This window comes from Barbus barbus, assembly GCF_936440315.1.
Source record: "Barbus barbus genome assembly, chromosome: 20".
Lineage (NCBI taxonomy): Eukaryota > Metazoa > Chordata > Actinopteri > Cypriniformes > Cyprinidae > Barbus > Barbus barbus.
Window position 1 is genome coordinate 9,309,946 of NC_136748.1, and position 23,548 is coordinate 9,333,493.

General features: G+C 38.1%; 2 protein-coding genes across 2 annotated transcripts; both read left to right on the forward strand.

Annotated features, from left to right (window-relative positions):
- Nucleotides 1-1,285: 1,285 nt before the first annotated feature.
- Nucleotides 1,286-6,090, forward strand: LOC306886084 (potassium channel subfamily K member 3-like; the record flags this gene model as incomplete). The annotated part of the gene is made up of 2 exons (XM_079442957.1): nt 1,286-1,568; nt 5,222-6,090. 2 exons carry the CDS (start codon nt 1,286-1,288, stop codon nt 6,088-6,090), a joined length of 1,152 nt encoding a protein of 383 aa, XP_079299083.1.
- Nucleotides 6,091-9,448: 3,358 nt separating this feature from the next.
- On the forward strand, nt 9,449-16,147 carry marc1 (mitochondrial amidoxime reducing component 1). Its single transcript, XM_079443555.1, has 7 exons — nt 9,449-10,199; nt 11,634-11,804; nt 13,566-13,731; nt 14,085-14,225; nt 14,292-14,353; nt 14,423-14,494; nt 15,091-16,147. The coding sequence occupies exons 1-7, from the start codon at nt 9,949-9,951 to the stop codon at nt 15,203-15,205; spliced, it is 978 nt and encodes a 325-aa protein (XP_079299681.1). The 5' UTR covers nt 9,449-9,948; the 3' UTR covers nt 15,206-16,147.
- The last annotated feature ends 7,401 nt before the right edge of the window (nt 16,148-23,548 follow it).

Genomic DNA, 23,548 nt, shown 5'->3' on the forward strand with positions numbered 1-23,548 from the left:
ATTAAAAACTTCAATTGTAAATATCTCATTATGCTATATTATTACTAAATCTTGGATTCAAGCTTTTTGTCAGCTTGTTTCTTTGAATGAGCATAGATTTTGTATTTCGTTTTGGAACTGATTGGTCGTAGGCTTCATTAATCTGAGTTTACGCATCTCAGTTTTTGAGTGAAAAAAGCATTATTTGTAGATCATTTTAGCAATGTTTACTAAACAAAACAAAAAAAAGAGATGCATAAGTTCAGAACAGTAGGTCTATGATTGATCAGTTCCAAAAATAAATACAAAACCTGTGTTAATTCAAAGAAAACATGTTGATAAAAATATTGAAAACAATATTTGGTAATAATATAACCTAACAAGATATTTATAAGCTATTTTTTATACCAGTCAAACTACAAACTACGGGAACACTACAAGTGTAACTGGGTGAGGTATATTTAATATATATATATATATATATATATATATATATATATATATATATATATATATATATATTAAATATAATCTGTTTTTTATGTAAAAGAAGAGGTGTCTGTTACACATCTTTTATAAGATTAATAGTAATAGCCTCTTAAAATAAAGGTTCTTTATGACATCAGTGGTTCATATATATATATATATATATATATATATATATATATATATATATATATATATATATATATTAAATATAATCTGTTTTTTATGTAAAAGAAGAGGTGTCTGTTACACATCTTTTATAAGATTAATAGTAATAGCCTCTTAAAATAAAGGTTCTTTATGACATCAGTGGTTCCATAAAGAACCTTTAACATCAATAGAACCTTTCCAATGCAAAGTTCAACAATATTCTTAACACTAAGAAATAGTTTTTCCTTTTAAGAACTGTTCACAGAAGGGTTCTTTGGGGAACCTAAAAAGGCCTTCCCAAATGTATTTAAACAGCTCCAAAAAGTGACATACAATTAGCAATGACTTAATAATTACAGTGTAATATGATCTATGAAGCGTGACAGTATAAACCTGTCTTGGTTCTCCCAGTTCACCAGTGGACTCGCTAACTGGAAGGAACATATGCCCATATAAGGAGCGCGTGTGAGGGGGTGGTGCTGAAGGGACAGCTCCACTAAACACGACTTCTTTTAATAGCGGTACTTGTGGCAGATTTTCAGGAGACCCTCAGCTGGATTCTTGTTGCCAAGGGGTGCAAGGGAGCTATGACAAGCCATGAATCGGGAAAGTTCCTATGCCGGACCGGAGCTTTGAAAACTGAGGGATATTTTGAGGCGACTATGAGAAGATGAAGAGACAAAACGTGCGGACACTCGCCTTAATTATCTGCACTTTGTCCTATTTACTCATCGGAGCGGGAGTCTTCGACGCTCTCGAGTCAAAGCAAGAGAAAAGCCAGAAGAGCAAACTCGACTATCGAAAATTTCTACTTATGCATAAATATAATCTCACCAGGCTTGACTTTGATCAGATTGAAAAGGTCGTGTTGCTTCTGAAGCCCCACAAAGCCGGAGTCCAGTGGAAGTTCGCCGGCTCTTTTTATTTCGCCATCACTGTGATAACGACCATAGGTAACTTTTCAGCTCTAACTGATTCATTTAATTGGTGAAGACGGTCATTCTAATCGAATTATGTTTTATTTCTTAGCCTGCTGTTTTGCCTGTAAGATAATACAATTAACTTTAAGTTTTTAAATTAAGTTTTTGTTTCGTTTAATTTTATTCACATTTTTATTTCACAGTATTTATTCTCTTACGGTGTGAATAAATACAATTTCTCAAAGTTTTAACGGTGAATCGCCTTATTTAGTTTTATTAGATTTTTAAAAAATATATATTATTGAGATTATAGCATAATTTAAGTGTCTTATGTTTTTTACTGATGCTGTTTTGTGTTCGTGTGGGCGACATTGTTATTATTTACCGAGGGACGATTAACTTAAAGGCATCGTTTGGTTTTCCATTGCATCATCTGTGTTATTATCATCTTAGAAAACAACTGGTGAAATAGCTGAGTTTATTAATATTACTAGAACTCTAAAATATATACACAGTCACCAAAATCCCTCTAAACACAGCAGACCCTTTTTTAAACGTAGAATTAACAGTTAAGTGCTTTGTGCATAAAATAAAAATTCAATTCAATCAGATTCGAATTCAATCTTGGTGAAATATGTTCATTAAGATTGCTTAAGACTTAATGAAATGCGATTAGGATGCGATAAATCTGAAGAAGAAGGCTCCAAACAGTCATTACTGAAGAGCTTAATCCTGTGTTTACTGTTCATGGTGATTTCGGTCACTGCTTCCGGTGGATTCATTCAAAAATGGTCATGCATGGGTTATTTTTAGAAGAGCACCCTACAAAATGCTAATGTATGTTTTCACGAGCTGGAGACAACGATATTGCATTGCTATATAACTATATAACTGTATTTCTCAAAGACCACAAAGACCTTTTAAGAGCTCAGAAACACTTGTGGGAAGTGATTATATACAACACAACATAATTTGATCCACTCAGATGAAAAAAAGGTACAAAAGCTGTCACTAGGCCTGTACCCTTTTAAAAGGTAGGCTACTAATAATATATAGGGTTGCAAAGGGGTGGAAAATTTCCAGTAAATTTCTGTAAACTTTCCAAATATCCCTGGAATATTTCCAAACAAATCCTGGAAAGTTTCCAAAATTTCTGAAATATTTCCGAATTTACTGGAAACTTTCCACATTTTTGCAACCCTAATAATATATGTACAATTTATAGTATACTAATATGCACCATTTAGGTATTAATATGCACTCTTAAGGAGTAAATAAGGTAAAAAGTTGTACCGTTTGAAAGAATGTTTTTTTTTTTCTCCTGGCAGTATTTCTTCGTGAAAAATGTAATGAATTAAATAATATTTTTGACTCGAATGAACCAGTTAATTTTGATTTGACCATTTTTAGATTACATTTACATTTTGGAATTATGATTATTATTCATTTACATGTTTGTGTACATTAAAAAGTATAGTCACACACAACAGAACACAATGGTACTTTATTTTATTGGTTGAGAATTATCATTGCATATGTCCGGATAAAAGTAAGAATGTTTTAGCTACATAACAGTAGATTATTCTTAAATAATTTGAACTTCATTGTCCTAATTTGCTTGTTGAAAACTTGATCCTTGGGTCTATTTGGCATCCCAATACTGACAGCTATGCGCATAGCTTCAACAAATCTCCATGCAGGCTAATACCGTATTAGTCTGCCCTCGTTGGGGAGTTTACAGCATCATCATAAAATTGGGATGGCTAAGTGTAATGAATGTCTGTAATAATATTTACGAGTTTTTAAAGAAAATCTAGTACAAATAAGCGTGGGGGGGTTTGTATCTGATGAATAGTTTGATGATTCTGGCCAATAACAATAATAAAAGTTATTGAAAGGCTTGTTTAGCTTATTAAATTTTATTCTGACTTCTTAAGAGCTTGTTTAACTGACATCCACCCCCAAAGATCACAAATGTTATTCTATGCACAGCTGAATTATGCCAGTAAATCTCACGTTGAGTGGAACGGAAGACCTACAAACATTTTATGGTAGCTTACTCTGGTATGGTCTTGACTATCCAGTGTTCTACAAGTCTGAAAGATCTTCAAATTCACTTATCACTTGATACTATTAAGATTATAATAGGTTAAACTTGATGTGACTAGCATGAACATAAATTAGCATATAAAAGGTGAAATAGGAGCTTTCCTGTCTAGCTGGCCAGGCAGGCATTACTCATATTATTAAGAATATACATTTTTATTGGTTTAAACAGTGGTGTCCAATCCCATTTCTGGAGAGATACGTTCCTACAGAAGACAGTGTCAACCCTGCTCCAACAAACGTGTCTGTAATTATCAAGGCTGTGTCTGAAAGAGGTAGGAAGGCATATCTGAATCCAGTGATGTTAAATTGGCTGCATCCGAAAGCTGAAAAATGCTGCCCGAGTCCAGTGCCAGCTTCACTTCCTGCCTCCTGAGATGTCTTCATCTGGTCAATTTTTGAAGGTAGCATAGATGTATCCTTCGGGGCCTTTGATATCCCACAATCCTGTGCATTCCATTCCATGATGGTTGAGCTAAAAAATTAAAGATGGCGTCTGAAAGTTGCATTTGGTGGTCAGTTTTTGTGTAAATGTATGTTTCTGATCAACTTTTTGCACTTTTGATGTTATTTCTAGTGAGAAATATTTGCTCAGTTATCACCAAAGCTCATTCTATTTTGTTGTATAATATATCATTAAACCATTACGCTGCCTCAAAAGTATTTTGTGAGATGCCTACGTGTGCAAACACTGCCTGCAAAGTAATTGCCTGATGTAAGGCAGCGAGGCAACAAATCAGCAGGCTAAACTTATGGACGCAGTCATCCTGTTGGCTGAGATACTTTATTCTGATCAATTTTTGAAGGCAGCATGGATATATCTTACGCAGCCTTTGAAATCCCACAATCCTGTGCATTTGATTTCATGACAGCAGAACTAAAAGAATAAAGTAGCAGTTGGTGATCAGTTTGCGTGTGAATGTATGTTTTTGACCAACTTTTTCCTCTTTTGATGTTATTTCTAGCAGGAACTTAGTATTGTAGTAATTAAATATTTGTTTAGTTAACACCAAAGCTCTCTCTATCTTGTTGTAGATCATTATTATACTGCCTCCGAAATCAGTTTTGGGAGGTACCTTTGTACTGCTTTCAAAGTCATTGCTGGATATAGGACAGCGAGGCAAGCGAGCGGACGTAGCCCAAGACTGTGTCCAAAATCACCCCTATACCCTTAAATAGGGCACTCTTTGAGGGGACAGCCATTTTCAGTGGTCTCCGAAACCTTAGTGGACATTATCAAGTGTACGCATTCAATCCTTTAGCTGAATCATCCATCCAAGCATCCATTTATTTTACAAAGTGTTTGTCATCGTGATTTCGGTTCAGCCCAAGTGTTGCTCTAAAGCTTGCTTAGCTGATTCAGGCGCATTTGATTAGGGTTGGAGCTGAACTTTGAAGGAAGTTAGATCTCCAGGAACAGGATTGTGCACTCCTGGTTTAAAGCATTGCAAATGATGCAGGGTCTGAAGGGGTTAAGGTCTGCAGACATCTAAGCATACAACATCACATCAAGTCATCTATGAAAACATTGGGTTTTTTTTTTGGAATCACTTATCTTGTATCCTGCTCTTCTTCCCAAGGTTATGGCCATGCCGCCCCCAGTACGGATGCTGGGAAAGCGTTCTGCATGGGGTATGCGCTTCTGGGCATCCCTCTCACCCTGGTGATGTTCCAGAGCCTGGGCGAACGCATCAACACCTTCGTCCGCTTCCTGTTGCACAAAGCCAAGAAATGCATGGGCCTGCGGCGGCCGGAAGTCTCCATGGCCAACATGGTGATCATTGGCTTCTTTTCCTGCGTCAGCACCTTGTGCATAGGAGCAGCTGCCTTCTCCCACTATGAAGGTTGGACCTTTTTCCATGCCTTCTACTACTGTTTCATCACCCTCACCACTATCGGTTTCGGGGACTATGTAGCCCTACAGAAGGACAGCGCTCTCCAGAACGACCCTCATTACGTGGCCTTCAGTTTTGTTTATATCCTGATGGGCCTCACAGTAATTGGTGCTTTCCTCAATCTAGTGGTGCTACGGTTCATGACGATGAACACTGAGGATGAGAGAAGAGACGCAGAGCAGAGGGCGCTGCTCTCCAAAGATAAACCAAAAGGTCCGGTTTCACGGCGTCCGGACCCTCCGAGCCCAGTCGCCGTGGGGCGAGATAAAAGGCGAGGGCTGAAGAGCGTCTACGCTGAGGTGCTCCACTTCCAGACGGTGTGCTCCTGCCTGTGGTACAAAAGCCGAGAGAAAATGGTGATCCTCCCGCAGGATATGTCCTTCACCGATGCGCTAATGGAGCAAGGAGACGTATCGTCCTACCACTTCTTCGAACCCGGCTCCACGGGCTGCGTGTGTAACCCTCAGCGCTGCTCAGCCATTAGCACTGTGTCTGCTGACCTGAGAAACATCTCACCGTTTAGGCTCTTCTCCAAGAGACGCAGCTCTGTCTGAATCACCTCACTTTCTTACACAGTCACTGTAGATCTTTAATGAGTCCCATGAGTTATTTTCATAGCATTCACATAAAGATGCTTGAACGGACCACCCAAGATTGAGGTGGACTGATGAACGAGCTCCACTAGGAGTCTTTTAACACAAACACATCTATACTCATTCAACACTTTGATGATTATTATGAGAATTAAAATGGTCTTCTACTTCAAATAGCTCATTTACACCTTCATATGGTGCAATAGACAGTAGTTCTTTACAAAGTTTGACCAAAAACGTCTGATCTGCAGTGGTGTTTTATTTTGTTCAGATGAAATGTTTATGGTATAAGTGTGAATTTGTTCATTTTCATTCTTGAAAGTCATTTTTGGCTTTGCATTGTAGGGTTTTGGACTGAGAACACCTTTTAAATTTCAATTCAATTCTTGAATTTGAGTTTAATTGGAATTGAGATTGCAAACTGAATGCATAATTGCAATTTGAATTTGTAAGAGGAAGTAGGCTTAAAATTAATTGAAATTCAAAGAAATTTACTTTATTTCAAGGAAATAGACCTAAAAGCGTTAAAAAAACATTTATACAAACAGACAGACTCACAATAGATATTTTATTTTAAGAAATAAAATTGAGGGTGGAAGAACACATTCCATGATGTGGAAAAAATATGAGATGGAGGAAAAAAATGATATTGCAATGCATTTCAGGTCATTCACAAAATTCTGCATGCACTCTCTAAACTGATGATGGAAATAATATTAGATAGGAGAAAAACTATATTTTAATTCCTTTGAGAGAACATAACATTTCCCAGAGCAAACACAAAGCATTTGATTATAATTTTAACCTCTCATCTCAAAATTGTTTCCATGAACATTCCCCTTTGGGGAATAAATTCTTTAAATTACAATTCAACAAATTCCTCTTCCTGTGGGTGTGGCCAATTCAACTCCTTAAAAAGGAGCCAATTCTTCACTTCTGCAATTTGCACAACCCTGTTGGATCAATAGTTTTCACAATGCTGCGATGTTGAGAAAACCACATCTGAGACTTTTTATTAAGTATACTATGATCTGATATTATTGCCAGACTGCCACTCCACTACTGTAATGAGTCCCCTATAATACGCTGTGCTAGACTTAAGTGTAACCAGCAAAATGAAACACCTATCAGGTATTTGTTGATCCAGATGGCATACCGACATGACTCCTGCTTTCTGCCCAGCTCTGTACAGTGTGTTAAGGGAATAATCTGACCTTTTGAAAGCTCCTGAAGAACATTAAGGTCACGTGGAGTGATAAAACGATATTCGGATCGGAAGCAAATGACTTTGTTTTTCAAAACTAGGACAGAGTTGTCTATCTAACGGTGATATCAAAGCCAACATCTCGGCACGGAAAGTTTAGACTCTTGAACCTGAGGTATTTAATTACTCTTGATGTTTAGCACATAAAATTCATTTGAAGATAATGTATAAATATGACCTTGGTCTGAACTAGAGCTCTAGGAAAAACAGCAGTTGTCGCATACGGACTCTCCAAGTGCTCTCAGCACTGATCTGGACATCGTGTCCTGTGTATCCCCCATGATTCAGAGAGGCCTTGTTGCTCAGGCTATGTTTGGCCCACACAGGAGTGTGTGCCATCTTCACATCCTGCCAAGGAGAAAGCGCTTTGCGCCCAAGACTTTGCCTTTAGCTATTAAACCTGCATGACACAGTGACAGAAGGAATGCCATTACAACAAATGCCTGTATTGCCCCCCCATGGTGGCAGCATCTGTTGCTTTTCCTTCTAGATTTTTTTTTTCGTTTGGCATCTACATCCACGTGAAAGGTAAAAAATATCTTTTGACCAGCAGGTCAGTGGGGGCAGGACAGAGTGTACATTTATGTTTTTATTTTTGACCTTACTAAAGGAAACATGGCAACAATTACTATTTGCTGAGTAGAATAATAATAAAAAGAACAGAGAAAAAATAACAGATTTATTTTTGTCCATGTCAAATGCCAGTGAAACTATGGAAAGGGAAATATTTTCTCACTGTAAACGGTCTAATAAGGAATATGTTCCAAGTTAAATCATTAATCGTTTTTGTAGAATGCTGTCATTTACCTGAGGAAATCAGTTTGATTCAACAGTTTATAAAAACAAAGAAAGCTGTGATTTTTTAACCCTTTCAGAAACACTTGGTTATGCAAATACCATAACTATTTGCATGTGTGATATTTGACTCTGCCAGATGAAATAACAAGTCAAAACTATTGTCTGTGTTAGTAGAGCACTAGACTCCCCATGACATTTTTATAGGCCAACCTGAAAGTTATCATCAGAAAAAATCAAATAGATCTTTTTTTTCCATTGGCTTTTGGATTATTGCAGAAAATAAGCACTGTGGCTGACAAAAGTTTATGATTCTTACGTTTTGTTCATCATGATAAATTTCACAAAAATACAATCGTCAGAAGTAAAAATCTAAATGTCGGCTATAAACGAACTACACCATGGACACATGGCTGTGACGTCACCGTCAGTAAGCTTCTGACAACTCTTACTCGTTAAGCATGCAACAAACTTGATTTGAACCCGGAACAGTCCTTAAAGTCAAAAAATATTTGCAACCCATTTAACTTTTAATGTAACATATTTCAGAGTGAAACAGGATATTGTAGGATGGATTTCTATTTTATCAGTCCTATTCATTTAAAGGAGGGTTCCTCAAATCTTGCCCTGGAGGGCCAATGCGCTGCACAGTTTAGCTCCAACCCTGACCAGACTCACTTACCTGTGATTTTCTAATGATCCTGAAGACAATGATTAGCATGCTCAGGTGTGTTTGATTAGGGTTAGAGATAAACTCTGCAGGAAAGTGGATCTCGTGGGTCACACACACACACACACACGCACGCACGCACGCACACACACACACACACACACACACACACACACACACGCACGCACGCACGCACGCACACACACACACACACACACGCGTTGGGTTTCCATGTTTTATGGGGACATCCCATAGGCGTAATGGTTTTTATACTGTACAATCTGTATGTGCTATTGCCCTACACCAAACCTACACCTAAACTTAGCCCTCACAGGAAACATGCTGCATTTTTAGATTTTCAAAAAACTTTATGCTGTATGATTTATATGCTTGTTTCCTCATGGGGACCAAAAAATGTCCCCACAAGATTAAGATTTACTGGTATTACTATCCTTGTGGGGACATTTGGTCCCCAGGACGTGATGAATACCAGGTGCACACACACACACACACACACACACACCACACACCACACACACAAATTCTGTCATCGTCATTGACCCTCAAGTTGTTCTGAACCCCCCCTAAACAGAAAAGATAACTTGAAGAATGTGGGTAACCAAACAGTTGCTGGTACCCAATGACTGCCACAGTATGAATAAATAAATAAATAGGCCTAAATAAATACTATGCAAGTCAATGGGGACCAAAAACTGTTTGGTTACGTTACCCACATTCTTCTTTTGTGTTCAGTAGAATAAAGAGACTCATACAGGTTTGGCACAACTTGAGGGTGAGTAAATGATGACAAAATCTCTGTAATTGTTTGTTTTTAGCTATTAGATAGTGATCGGTGTTCTGTGGTTGAAAAATAAAGCAGACTTGATGTCAGCTGCCAAGAAAAGTGTTTCAGAAGGTGATCGAGTTATTATATATGGACTGTTCCTTTAAAATTACTTGGTAGCAACGCGCCTTTCCATTGGCTGCGATAAAAACACACCATCAGATAGCCATCATATCCCGAGTGCTGTAAAACATCTTTGAGACTTATGAAATCTCACAGGCAGATATTATTTTAAGAAAATTAAGTATGGACTTTAAAGAGGTGTTTGTGAAAATCTTCGACCAAAACCGGGAAATAGTATTATGCGCTGTAGGCACAACAGTTGCTCTGCTCGGACTCGGTCTTGTGTATAAATACACGAGTTCAGAGAAGAAGGTAACTCGAGTGGGAGTCGTGACCCAGCTGCTGGTTCATCCTGTGAAGTCTGGGAAAGCCGTGTCGGTGCAGACCGCAGAATGTCTGCGAATGGGCCTGAAATATGGAGAACTGCGGGATCGGTGAGTTTGAGATGAAAGTATGCACTTTTACTTTTCAGTCATGCAATTTCTTTGAACGCAAATGAATCAATAAACGATAATAAATGAAATGCGGTCTACTCTTGAAAGGAATGTTTGTCTATAATTATGTGACGCACCTCCATTTGTGAAGTCTTTTGAGCGCAGGTAGCCAGTAGGCTGTGTCTTAAATCGTTTTTACACATTTTTGTTATGTTTTATAAAATGTAAATGTGAGATAACACTCTGAAAACGGCAGTATTTCTATTCTGATGATAACTTATACCGTCTGCTCATGGAAAGCGCTCGAGCGGTCTTGCTGCTAGTTTCTATTTTAGCGCGCAGGCGACAAAGTTTTGACAAATGTTCAAATATAAAACGTGTGTGCAACAGAATACATATTATTCTATGTCTTTGTTTTGACATACTTTGGAAGGGCTCAAGCCGCCTTTAGAGGGGTCAGAGGCCCCTCAAACCTCCATCACGTCGTAGGCCATTAGCCCATGTACTTTAGACACAGACACACAGACAGAGACACACACACACACACCACACACACATACCCCCATCATTGGTTGGATGACAAGAACATGTTAACTAGCCTACTAACATGTTTGACATAATAAAATAAAGTTTTGACAGTTTTAAAATGATAAACCTTATATTTCGTACTTCCAACCATTTATAAGAAAAGAGATGAGTCAAAATGATGAATGATTCTAGGTGATTATTTTATCAGATTTTTAGAACATAATTACAAAATTATTTCTAATTATTATTATTTCTAAATGATTAATTTTCATCAACCGGTTCAAATTTACAACTGTGCATAAAAAAAATTCCTTTTCATTTTTGCATTTATTTGAACAATATCGGGAGACGGGCCAAAGTGGGTTCAGTCCAGAATAGTGAGCGTTTTGTTGTTGTGTTAACGTTAAATGAATAGTTCCCACCAAAAATAAATATTGTCGTCTGTCTGTCAATTCTGTCACAATGCTTTATTTTTATTCCATCATTTACTCAAAAGCTGTTTTAAACCTGAATGAGTTTCTTTCTTCTGCTGAACATAAATGCTGTTTTGAAGAAGGTGGAAAACCAAACAGTTGCTGGTCCACAGTGACTTCCACAGGATTTTTCTTTCTATCAAAGTCAATGTGGACCAGCAACTGTTTGGTTGCCCTCATTCTTCAAAATATCATCTTTTGTGTTCAGCGCAAGAAAGAAATTAATACAGGTTTGGGACAACATGTGAGTGAAAAATGACAGAAATTAAATTGTAGGGTGAACTATCCCTTTAATGACAGTGGCAGCGCTCTGTACTGCCACTTTAAGACCTACACGTATCCATTTTTCCAGGTTGGGAACCACTGCTTTCGGCTACAGATGAATATGGACAGTTGTAGAGTTAATTCTACAGAGAGTGTGTGTTTGTTACAGGCACTGGCTGGTGATCACGGAGGGCGGCCACATGGTAACGGGCAGACAGCAGCCTCGTCTGGTGTTGGTGTCTTTGACCTGTGAAGGTGGGCAGCTGTGTCTCAATGGACCCCAGATGGAGGAGTTGAGGGTTCCTCTTCACCAGCCCAATAATGCAGTTGTGGACTGCAGGTACTTACGTTTTACAAAGAGTGGCCTCGTAAGTATTTATAATTGCATAAAAATGCATCAATTTCATTGCATAGTATAACTGGCTTCACTGTGGTCATAATGGATGTGTGAAGCAGTTATTTTAGTATTATTGAATTTATACATTCATATTTGAGCTATTTAATATTTCCCATTTTTATTTTGTTTTAGTATGTTTTTTTTAAATGTTCATTATTTTTTATTATATATTATTTTTTATTTAACCCTCTACTGCATGCATTTTAATGGTACATGATAAATTATTCCACATAATTTTTTGGTCTATTTGGGAACATTTTATTGAGAGAACTTTTTTTTTTTGACCCACTCCACCCCCCCTTCCCAAAATATTTTTTCATTGCCTCAGGGCAATGTTGTGCAACAATGGTATAGAATTACAGAGAAAATTCTCCAGTCACATATCATAAGACAGTGTTCAGAGAGCAATTCAAAATCACAAATCTGTCAAGAAATCATTAAGTGAAAAGGGAAAAACACTTGAAACGCATTGATATTGCATTTGATTCAGACGTAGGTTTGTGTCGTGGTGCGAGGCTGGGAAACTCCGGTCCTGGAGGGCCACTGTCCTGCAGAGTTTAGCTCCAACCCTAATCAAACACACCTGCCTGTAGCTTTCTAGTGATCTTAAAATACATTCATTAGCTTGTTCTGATGCATTTGATTAGGGTTGGAGCTAACTCTGCAGGACAGTGGCCCTCCAGGACCGGAGTTTCCCAGCCCTGATGTAGTGTGTCGTCTCACATCATGCACTTCATGGAATGAGATTTTACTCTGTGTTAAACTTCAAGAAGTGCTGCTTCTTCTTCTGCTGTGAAACAGAGGTGCACATTACACTTTTTGCACGTTCCTTTGCACCCAGGAACCTTGCATCCTCCCTTTTTGTCATGCATAATGGGAAATCCTGGTTAGGGACGGGAGCTGTGGACCTCAACTTTCTTACCTCTTATTGCACAATGTTGCCCTGAGGCAACGAAAAGAACTGAATTTCTGAACATGCAAAATAAAATAATCACAAAACCTGACAAAAGTCTTCTCTACACCTTCATAAACACACACACACACACACGTTTTATGTACAGTTCATGTCATTTTAAATAAGATTACTAAAGCTATCATTACTAATGCCTTCTCACACCATGTGCTCCTGTGATCATGTGTCAGAACAGGACGTCCCACCTTAAAATGGTGTTTGATAGTGACTCCCACACCTTATTGGACTGTTCTTTGATACTTTTCAAACATTTTAATTGGTTGCAATCATTTAAAAAAACATGCACTTAACATGGGGCATAAGAAAAACTTTCCGCTATGCAGTAGAGGGTTAAGTTATAATTAGTAATTGTAGTACTTTGACTTAAACTAATTTTATATTGGTTAATTATCAAGACAACACTTCTAATCTCCTAGTTTTCTAATTCTAAGTTTTTATTCAGTTTAAAACATTTTTTAACTTTTAAAAACAACATTTAGTGTGTAGTTTTAGTCAATGCTTCTCAGGTTCACACACGTTCAATCAGAATAACCACAGGTGTAGTTCATGACATTAACTATGAACGTGTTCCACAAACCAAAGTGTCCAAATACTTTGTCTTAATTTTGAACTACTGTATGTACGTTCCACTTGGTAAGGTATTTTATGATGAAATACGGTGGCATTCATACGTTTTAAGTGTGGCCAAAGTTGCCTTTTTTTGAAACTTGGAAATTTGCTTGTGTGAATAGAGTCTTCGCTGTAGACGTTCAGGGCAGGGACTGTGGGGACGATGTGTCTAACTGGCTTACTCGATACCTGGAATCAGACACTGCCGTTCGTCTGGTGCATTTTGAACCTCATCTGAAAGCCCAGAGGCCTTCTGAGAAAGAGCCCCTCTTTCCTAAGGATGAAAAGGTTTGACGAAGGGCACTGTACAGGTCTCGTACTACAAATACAAATTTAAAAAGTGAAAACCTTTACCTATTAATTATCTTGACAAAAGAGTCATTTATTTTTAAAATGTATATTTTTCTCCTTTCAACACGTGAAAATCTAATACAGTTTCTTGCAATATAAACTATATGCTTTTTGTCTTCTAGCTTTTTAACTGTCAAATGGCTCAAAAAACAACACTATTTTGGAAATTGTGAAATCACAATTATAGTAAATACTTTAGATCTTTTTTTGACGTTATTAATGTTTCCTGTGACTTTCTTCCTGTTATTTCTTATGTCACTTATCTAATCAGATATTTCACTATTTTTCAGGTGGCCTATCCTGATGCTGCTCCCGTCATGCTCATGTCAGAGGCCTCTCTTAGGGACCTGAATACCAGATTGGATAAGGATGTTACTGTCTTTCAGTTTCGTCCCAGTATTGTTGTCAGTGACTGTGAGGCCTTCACGGAGGTATAACTAAATATAATACTGTTTTATGTGTTATGATGTAAAATAAAACCGTTATTCCTTAACTAGGACACATGGGATCATATTCAGATTGGCCAAGTGGAGTTAAAGAGAGTCGTTGGCTGTGGAAGGTAATGTAGAATATACACTGATCTCTAATGCATTATTTATGTAAATTAATTCTGTGCATTAATATTCAGATGCCTTTTTACCACTGTTGACCCTGAGACTGGAGTCATCACCCGGAAAGAACCACTGGACACTCTCAAAACGTAAGCGCGCACAGACAGAAACATTGCATTTCATTTCACTAATTGAATTCAGATTCACCCAGAGCATATGCACAAAGGTCCTCCTTGTGCTGTTGCCAAATAACTTGGGTTGTTTTTCTTTTGTTAATCAGTTACATGTTATCAGGCTATCATGTTAGACTTGAAACTGTTCATTTTTACAGAAGCTGGAAAAGAGTCACATTATTATACTGCAGTAGAATTCAGTTTGTAGAGCACCTTGTTTATATGCTTATCCTGTTAAATTAATGATGCACTAAAATGAAAATTAGCTAAAAATCCCTCAATTCTGGGCATAATATTTTATCAAAATGCAGATATATGTATTTTTATATATGTTTGAATTGTCATATTGTGTGTGCATAGGAAAATCACATGCAATTAGATTAAGGATGCATGCGTTTCAAACTGTTTTGTAATAGGGTGTTTTACTTATAAAACAAAATCTTAGAAAAATAGTATTACTTATAGTTGTGCAAGAAATATAATCATTTAAGAAGCACTTGCTCTGGATAGGATCATTTCATAATATCATTTTGTCTTCTCTTAATACATCCACATTTTTTTTTTAATCACAGCTATCGACTGACTGACCCTAAGCAGAAAACCGCGCCAATATTGGGACAGTACTACACTGTCAAGAAAACAGGTGTCCTTCATGTGGGTGATCCGGTTTATAAGATCACCTATTGATATGGCCAGACCGGATGGAATGCTGAACCTTATCAAAATCTAGTGACTAATTTGCAAGCGGACATGGAATAGCTTACATGCACCGTTTCTAAAGTTAGACTAAATCTGTATTCTTTTTGTAAATTTTCATTGAATAAGAAAAAAAATAAAAATATGGTATGGTGTTTTTTTTTTTTTTTGTGGAATACAAAATTTCATTATTAAAAAAAATATTTTGTGTTCCTCAAAACAATAACACAGGGGTAAATAAATGATGACCGTTTTCAGTTTTGAGTGAAGTAATTATTTAATGTATAATGAGAAGATGTGAATTCTGATTTGTATTCTATATTTTAGCCAATGTATTGGGAAGATAATTATTACATTGTAATAATTGTGGTTTCATGGCAACGGCTCAAATCAGTATCTTAATTTAAACGGAGTCTGTGACTCATATAAGGAGGCATGAGTAGCTATCAGTAATGAAAAAATAGTTTTTTGTAGTATTGATTTCTCTAAACATATTAAAATGATTCCAACTGTCAGACACTCAACTATTGAATAGAATGACTAATACTGTGATTCTGAAAGAAAGCAGTTATACTGATCATAAAGCTTAATTCGTACTGTGTTCAGTTGAAAAATATTCCAATGGATGGCGCCATTTCAGTGATTTCAAGGAATTTGTCTTGGACAACCACTAAAACATAGAAAAGCAGACAGGTAGTTTATGCAGTGTTACATTGTTTAGTAGCTACATATAATGCACTGTGGAAAAAAATGTTTTACTCAATTATTAGCAAATAATGTTTTTTTTTCACTCCTACACATGTGCATTGTACATATCAGTTAAAGGCTGTCTGTGACCCACATTATCACCGTACCTTTGGTCCATCCAGTGACTGTTTAACTAACTTGTCACTTTGTTTTTCAGCTTAATAGAAATAAAAATTCTATCATTTACTCATGTTTTTCTAATCCTATAAGATTTTTGTTTTTCTTCTGTAGAACACAAAAGATGATATTTTGAAGAGACATTTACTAAAATACCTTCCTTTATGTTCCATAAAAAATGCAAAGTCAGGTTTGGAACAGCATGACTGTGAGTAAATAACAGATTTTAAAAAGGTTTTGTGTGAACTATCACTTTAAAGAAAAAGATGTAACTTAGAAAATTAATGAAATGATCATCACACAATATACATTTTCTTTGGAGAGAAAAGTTAATGTAGTGCAGACAAGTCCTTTTGATTCTTATTTACTACTTGTATGTGTTTGTGTTATAGTGTTGTGTTTTACACTTGTAAATGTAGTTTTTGCTAAATCAATCCTTCTTCCCAAGCGTTATCAATGAGGGACACGCACTACCAGGGCAGATGGTTCCTGCTAGCATCATTCAGTAAACCAACTCTTGAAGTTTTAAGTGGGAAAGGGAGGTCATTGTTTTCTTCCTGACGGAAGCCTAGCACATCCACATGAAATATCTCACTAACGTGGCAAACTCCGTGAGTAGGGTAATGACAATAATAATTCAGCTTTGCTCAATTCTGGTAGCATTTTAAAGTGTCCCGTTGTTTCTTTTTTACTTTGATTTACTGATTTCTAAAAGCTAAACAGTTCTGTTAGTAATGCTAAACGGGTTACTAAGCTAAAATAACACTACACTGAGATATAAATCTTCCATCATCATTTATATCCATGATCAACCAGGCAGAACCATCCCCAGGGGGGATAATCGGGACGCTTTCTCACGCCCACCCATGTAAATGTTGTCCTGCCCCTTGAATTTTCACGGCTGCCCTGTTACAGCTTGCTTTAGGGGCTGTCTGTAATTATTGTACTCTGAGACACCTATGATGAAAAGTGTCTGCTAGATGGCAAGTAATTGCAGAGTGACACTGACATCATACTGTAGGTCTTTTGTTGTTTTTCAGGCAATGGGTCGAAAACCTGCTTTGAGTGGATGCTCTGTAAGTAGTTAAAAGGACAAGCTACATCATTAGTAGGGTGGTTTGTAAATAGTTTTTGTTTTTATGAGCTTGACTCTTGGTGAAATAAAAGAAAATGGGCCCCACTGGTGTAAAACCAGCCCCACCAGTTGTCATAACTCCATAGACTCACTGAAAATGTGAAGTTTCTTTATTCCCAGAGAAATATAATCACTGTAAAACCTGATTGGTTTAGAATACTCTAAACATTTGTTGAAACTGATTACCTCAAAGCATGTAAAAAGTAAGTTTTTCAAAGCAAACAATTATAAAGTACAGTTAAGTAAAACTTAGTGTTTACATTTTATTTGATTTAATATTTAAGTGCACAGTACTTAAAAATGTTTACCATAAATAATATTTTTAGTTTAAATTATTTTGATGCACTAGTACTTTGTTGAATATAATACTACCTCAAAAAATACACCTACTGTATGCATAACTCATAGGTTAATCATGCAGAAGTTCAGCATAAATAATAATAAAAAACCAATGGCAGCTGTACATATGAAGATTTGTTTATTCAGTCTTATTTTTTTAAACACACTGACTGTTTGAACAAGTGTTTCTGAACATGTCAAACACACCGGAAGATCATCCATCAAAGCTGCAGTGCTTGCAGGACTTTTATTGCTTTCATTGACAACAATGGCAGGAGTGTATGTGATGTCTGGCTCGCCCGACAACTCTACCTGGAATAAACAGAGCGTCCAACTGTAAGTTTAACAAACTAGACTAAAACTAGACAATTGCGTTTACTGATACTAGCAGTTGTTAATGCACTGAATACTTAATTTCAAGTCTTGACGTACTGTGAGTCCTCTTCACACAGAGACACCTGGGAAGCACAAAGGGCCACATTGTGTACATCCTTCAATGACAAAGCAAACATGAACATGTTAAACAAGCAAGCTAACTTTCTTTAATAGATATTGATGGAGGTATTAAGTGTTGACAAATTAAAACTCACTTGAAAACCATAAACATTGTCACGCAACGTTTCAGAAGTCTTGCTCGTGCTTGTTGTTTCCTGTGATATGTGGAGCTCATCACAAACCTAAAAAACCAAAACCACCCTCAAGTAAATATATAACCAATAATGGATTTAGAAAAGAGACGAGTCTGTGTCCAGATGTTTGAGGAACAGAGTACAGATGTTCAACGCAAAAGAAGTTACCTTAATTGGTGAGACATTCAGCAGGCAACCAGTTCAACCAAGTAAAGAAAGTTTGTAAAGGTTTACTACAAACTTGCAGATTTCATTAGGTATCTTAATATGCAATATCTTGTTAACTTCATGTCCATGTATTAGCCTTAAAGGAGACATCAGATGCAAAACTGACTTTTGCATTGTGTTTGCATATAAATGTGTCTTAGCAGCATGTGAACACAATCACCCTACAATAAAAATACATTCACTCCTTTTTTAAGCCCCCAAAAACCTAAAGTCTCAATTATCAAGTAGTTTTGATTCCCTTTCAAGGCGGTCTCTCGACAATGCGTAAAACACTAGGGGAAATCCCTTTCTCTGAACCTTCCTAAAGCCTCATTGAATCAAGCTATTTCCCTGCAATAACCAATGGCCGTTGAGCACTTGCCTGGTTGGTGGGCTCAGCTGCTAGAATGGCAGGCAGCATCGTATTACTTTAGTTTAGAATCTTTCTCCTTCACATAGCTTTGAAACCTCCTCACTAGATCCTCAGAGTAATGGTCAGCCGTGTACAGGGATCGAAAGGTTCCAGCATTCACTCGCATGATGTGGAGCGGCAGCCAGCAGTGTGCGGAGCTCAATTCAATTCATTTCAAGTTTATATTTATAGCTTTTCACAATGCAATTAGTTGCAAAGCAGCTTTACGGAAAATAAAAGTGTCTACATGTCATACAAAACTACCAAATTTTGCATGTTGTCTGAGGGTTGGCATCATCTGAGGTCCTCTGGGGGGTTGGCATCATCTCTTCTCAGGTGTTTGGTCATCACAGGTCTTTGTAAGGGCTGGATCCAGACTGAAGCTTGTGTAATTCCTAGATGCCAATCCCGTGGCAGAAACAGAGAAGGTAATAGAGAAAAATTAGTGTAGCTGCTGTTCCAACTAAGCAAAAGAAAGAAAATGTGCATTTGATCAGATGTAACTGAAGTACAAGGTTATGAGATATATTATGCTTGGCTGAAGAGCTGTGTAGTTAATCTAGATTTAAACAGAGAGAGTGTGTCTGAACCCCGAACGTTATCAGGAAGGCTATTCCAGAGTTTGGGAGACAAATGTGAAAAAGCTCTACCTCCTTTAGTGGACTTTGCTATCCTAGGTACTACCAAGAGTCCAGAGTGTTGCGACCTTAGGGAGCAGGATGGATTGTAGCGTGGTAGAAGACAAGTTAGGTACGCAGGAGCTAAACCATTTAGGGCCTTAAAAGTAAGTAGTAATATTTTGTAACTGATACGGAACATAATAGGTAGCCAGTGCAGAGACTGTAAAATTGGGGTAATATGATCATATTTTCTTGACCTGGTAAGGACTCTAGCCACTGCATTTTGGACTATCTGTAGCTTGTGTATTGAAGATGCAAGACAAACACCTAGCAGTGCATTACAATTGTCCAGTCTAGAGGTCATAAATGCATGAACTAGCTTTTCTGCATCAGGTAGCATGTTCTGTAAATCTAGTTTGAGTAACAAATGGAGCTCAAGCGTAGTTCAGGCAGACCACGGCGTGCCTGCTGCATCAGCTGACGCTCAGCTGATCATAACTCCTCCCACTTCAATTCATAAGATATACAAGTTCATCCGTACTCACACAGACATGCGCTTAGTCAGCCTTGAGTTCTGTTGCACAGACGTGTGCTAAAACAGTCACACAGGCAAATATTGAGTCAGTTCTCAGTTCTGTCGCACAGACACTTGCTTCTAGTCCGGCTCAAGACAGCTTCTAAATGCTAATTCGTTGCCCAGATACTCGCTTAACAGTCTTCTAGTTTGTCCAGTGTAACACTAACTCAGGAAAGCTTTCAAAACGATGTTGACCTTACAGATTTTGCTTTATCAGATTCCGGTTGTGTTTTGAACACACGATTCACCGCATCGACCTGTATTAGCAGCTTGATTTGGTAGGGACTCAAGAACAATTCAGTCGAGATCGGACCTCCCTGCATGAAGGAATTGGATTAAGTTGATTCGGCTGCTGTTGGAGGCTCCAGTTGCTGTGGATGCGGTCAGTGCTCTGAGAAATGCATTTAGGACAGCGCATAAGCATTGACTTGTCAGCCTGAGAAAATGCAATATCGGGATTTGTGTGTTTAGAACCATTATGAGACAGTTATTGTTAGATTTCATTGCCGATTTTAATGACAGATTTTAATGTTTAGTCAGAGACTTGGTGATAACCTTTGATGGAGTGGTGTTTCCATGTCGAAGGATAGAGCAGCTGCGCTGCCTAACTGAGAGGCGTTTCAAGGACTGATTCGCGTGAAGTTACTCGCCTAGAAGGGACTTTGATGACACGGACATTCCACTGGCTACATGTGACTTAATTTCAACTGTGCTATAGTCTGATTTCAACTTATTAAGAGGGTCCACATTAACACAGATATTTAGCCTTTCATTCCTCACACCATTTCTCTAGGGCTGCAGGTTGGCGTAGCTACATTTTAATTTATTCTAAAATCGCTCCTTTAACAATAGTGTGATAATGCTATTCATGCTAGCACAACATCATCTTCAGTCCCTCTATGCCTATGTTAAGGAGACAATGTTTGCCTAGCTTCAAGCAGGACAGCTGATTGAGGAAATGCAGAAGTTTATCAACCTTGTGAGCATCATCGTCACTGATGGAGGGACATAGGCTGAATCAACAGCGAATAAGGAAGATCAACCGAGACATAGAGACAGGCTTTCCAAAAGACCTGGAAGACACTGGCATCCAATGGGAAGATGTGGATAATGTGGCCATGGATTAAATACTTTGGAACGTCTTGTTGCCTATTGCACCAACACATGACCTGATCTGATAATGGTTTAGTCTCAGCAGAGTAAGAATCTACTCTCCTTAAATAGGGCATGCCACCTCCTAACCATTCAGAGAGTTCACTCCCTGAATGATCTTAGAGTCGAACTACTACGTCTTTGTGTTGGGGGGTTCAAACCTCAGCGAGGTTTGCCTGTGGATAGCCCAGAACTGAACCCTTCAGAGTGAAGCCTGCCGCCAAATATAAGTTCAGGTCCTCTACAATATTCTGACTCACAGAGTGGTCCTGACTGAAATCTAGTTTGAGCGACGAATGGAGCTTGCTGCATCAGCTGACGCTCAGCTCATCGTAACTCCTCCCACTACAATTAATAAGTTGTATAAATTAATCCGTACTCACACTTGCCATAGTCTGTCACACAGACATGCGCTTACCCTCCTCCATTTCCAACTGCTCCTTATGCAGATACGTGATCACTTAACTGCTTGCACACAGAGATATTTCATCTGTCCAGCTCATTGCTAAATTGTCCAAATTTATTCACAGTACTTTATTACTCTGCTTGGAATATACAACTGTTGCATGTAAAATTTCTAGCAATTGATTAGGCTTCAGGGGGGTTTAAACCCCTTCAGAGTGAACCCTGCTGCCAAATATAAGTTCAGGACCTCTACAATTTTCTGACTCGAACAGAGTGGTCCTGACTGAACTTGGCAATGTTTCTAAGATGAAAGAATGCTGTTTTTGTAACATGGGAAATATGACTTTCAAAAGACAAGTTGCTGTCTAATATAACACCCACATTTTTGACTGTAGAGGAAGTAACAGTACATCCGTCTAGATGCAAATTGTAATCTACGAGATTCTGTGTATTGTTTTTTGGTCCATTAAGTAATATCTTGGTCTTATCCAAACTGAATAGGAGAAAATTATTGGTAATCCTGTCTTTTACATTTTTAACACACTCTGTTTGCTTAGATAATTTAGAAGTTTCATCTGGTCTTGTTGAAATATATATATTGAGTATCATCAGCATAACAATGGAAACTAATCCCGTATTTTCTAATAATATTACTAAGGGGCAACATGTATATTGAAAATAGCAGAGGGTCTAGGACAGATCCTTGTGGCACTCCATACTGTATTTCATTGAGATGATTCCCCGTTTAAATAGACAAAGTGATAGCGATCGGAAAGGCAAGATCTAAACCATCTTAAAGCCTGCCCTTGAATACCTGTATAGTTTTGTAATCGATCTATGAATACATGATCTATACTGTTGAACGCAGCACTAAGGTAAAGTAAAACTAGCAATGAGATGCAGCCTTGGTCTGACTCAAGAAGCAAGTCATTTGTAATTTTGACAAGTGCAGCTTCTGTGCTATGAACTTCTTCATTGATATGAAAGTGAAATGACGTGACATGGCCAAGTATGGTTACCTGAACTCGGAATTTGTGCTCTGCTTTTAACCCATCCTAAGTGCACACACACAGCAGTGAACACACACCCCGTGAACACACACCCAGAGCAGTGGGCAGCCATTTATGCTGCGGCGCCCGGGGAGCAGTTGGGGGTTCGGCGTCTTGCTCAAGGGTATTGAAGGTGGAAGAGAGCGCTGTACATTCACTCCCCCTACCTACAATTCCTGCCGGACCTGAGACTTGAACTCGCAACCTTTTGCATGACCATTAGGCCACGACGGCTCCTTAAAAGATATTTTTTTGCAGGACGGATCCCAATTTTTTCCTTTTTCTGAAATTTTACATTTATGCATTTAGCAGACGCTTTTTATCCAAAGCAACTTACATTGCATTCAAGTTACAGTTTTTACATTTGAACAGCTCTTGCTTTCCCTGGGAATCGAACCCACAACCTTGGCGTTGCTAGCGCCATGCTCTACTATTTGAGCTACAGGAAAGCAAGCTTTTTAGACATAAACGGAAGATTTGAAATGGGTCTGTAATTTGCTCAGGAAAATTCCAATCACTCACTCTTTCAATGGATGCTGGATTCACTGGATCCTCACCTCAGAGCAACGACCAGTCACAAGTAGAGGCAAGACAGTCCAGTCGCTCACTTGTTCACGCGATGTAGGCAGCCCCCTGCATTTGAGCAGCGACCAGCCATGAGCTTCCCTGCCTCAGCACAGTGGTCAGTAGTGTGCAGAGCAAGAAGGAGTCCCAGTCACTCACTCATTCGTGTGCTATAAGCAGCCCCTGCCTTGGAGCAGTGGCCAGCCGTGTACAGGACACAGAAACGTTTTTTTGGCTGCACACTTATTCACATGGTGTAAGCAGCCCCCCATCTCAGTGCAGTGGTCAGCAGTGTATAGAACACAGAGGAGACCCAGTCACTCACTCATTCATGTATTATAAGCAGCCCCTGTCTTGGAGCAGGAGTCAGCCATATAAGGA

Coding starts and splice junctions, on each gene's coding strand:
- marc1 (XM_079443555.1), top strand. CDS start 9,949: ATGGACTTTAAAGAGGTGTTTGTGAAAATCTTCGACCAAAACCGGGAA. Junction 10,200..11,633: donor TATGGAGAACTGCGGGATCG/GTGAGTTTGAGA, acceptor TGTTTGTTACAG/GCACTGGCTGGTGATCACGG. Junction 14,354..14,422: donor AGAGTCGTTGGCTGTGGAAG/GTAATGTAGAAT, acceptor ATTAATATTCAG/ATGCCTTTTTACCACTGTTG.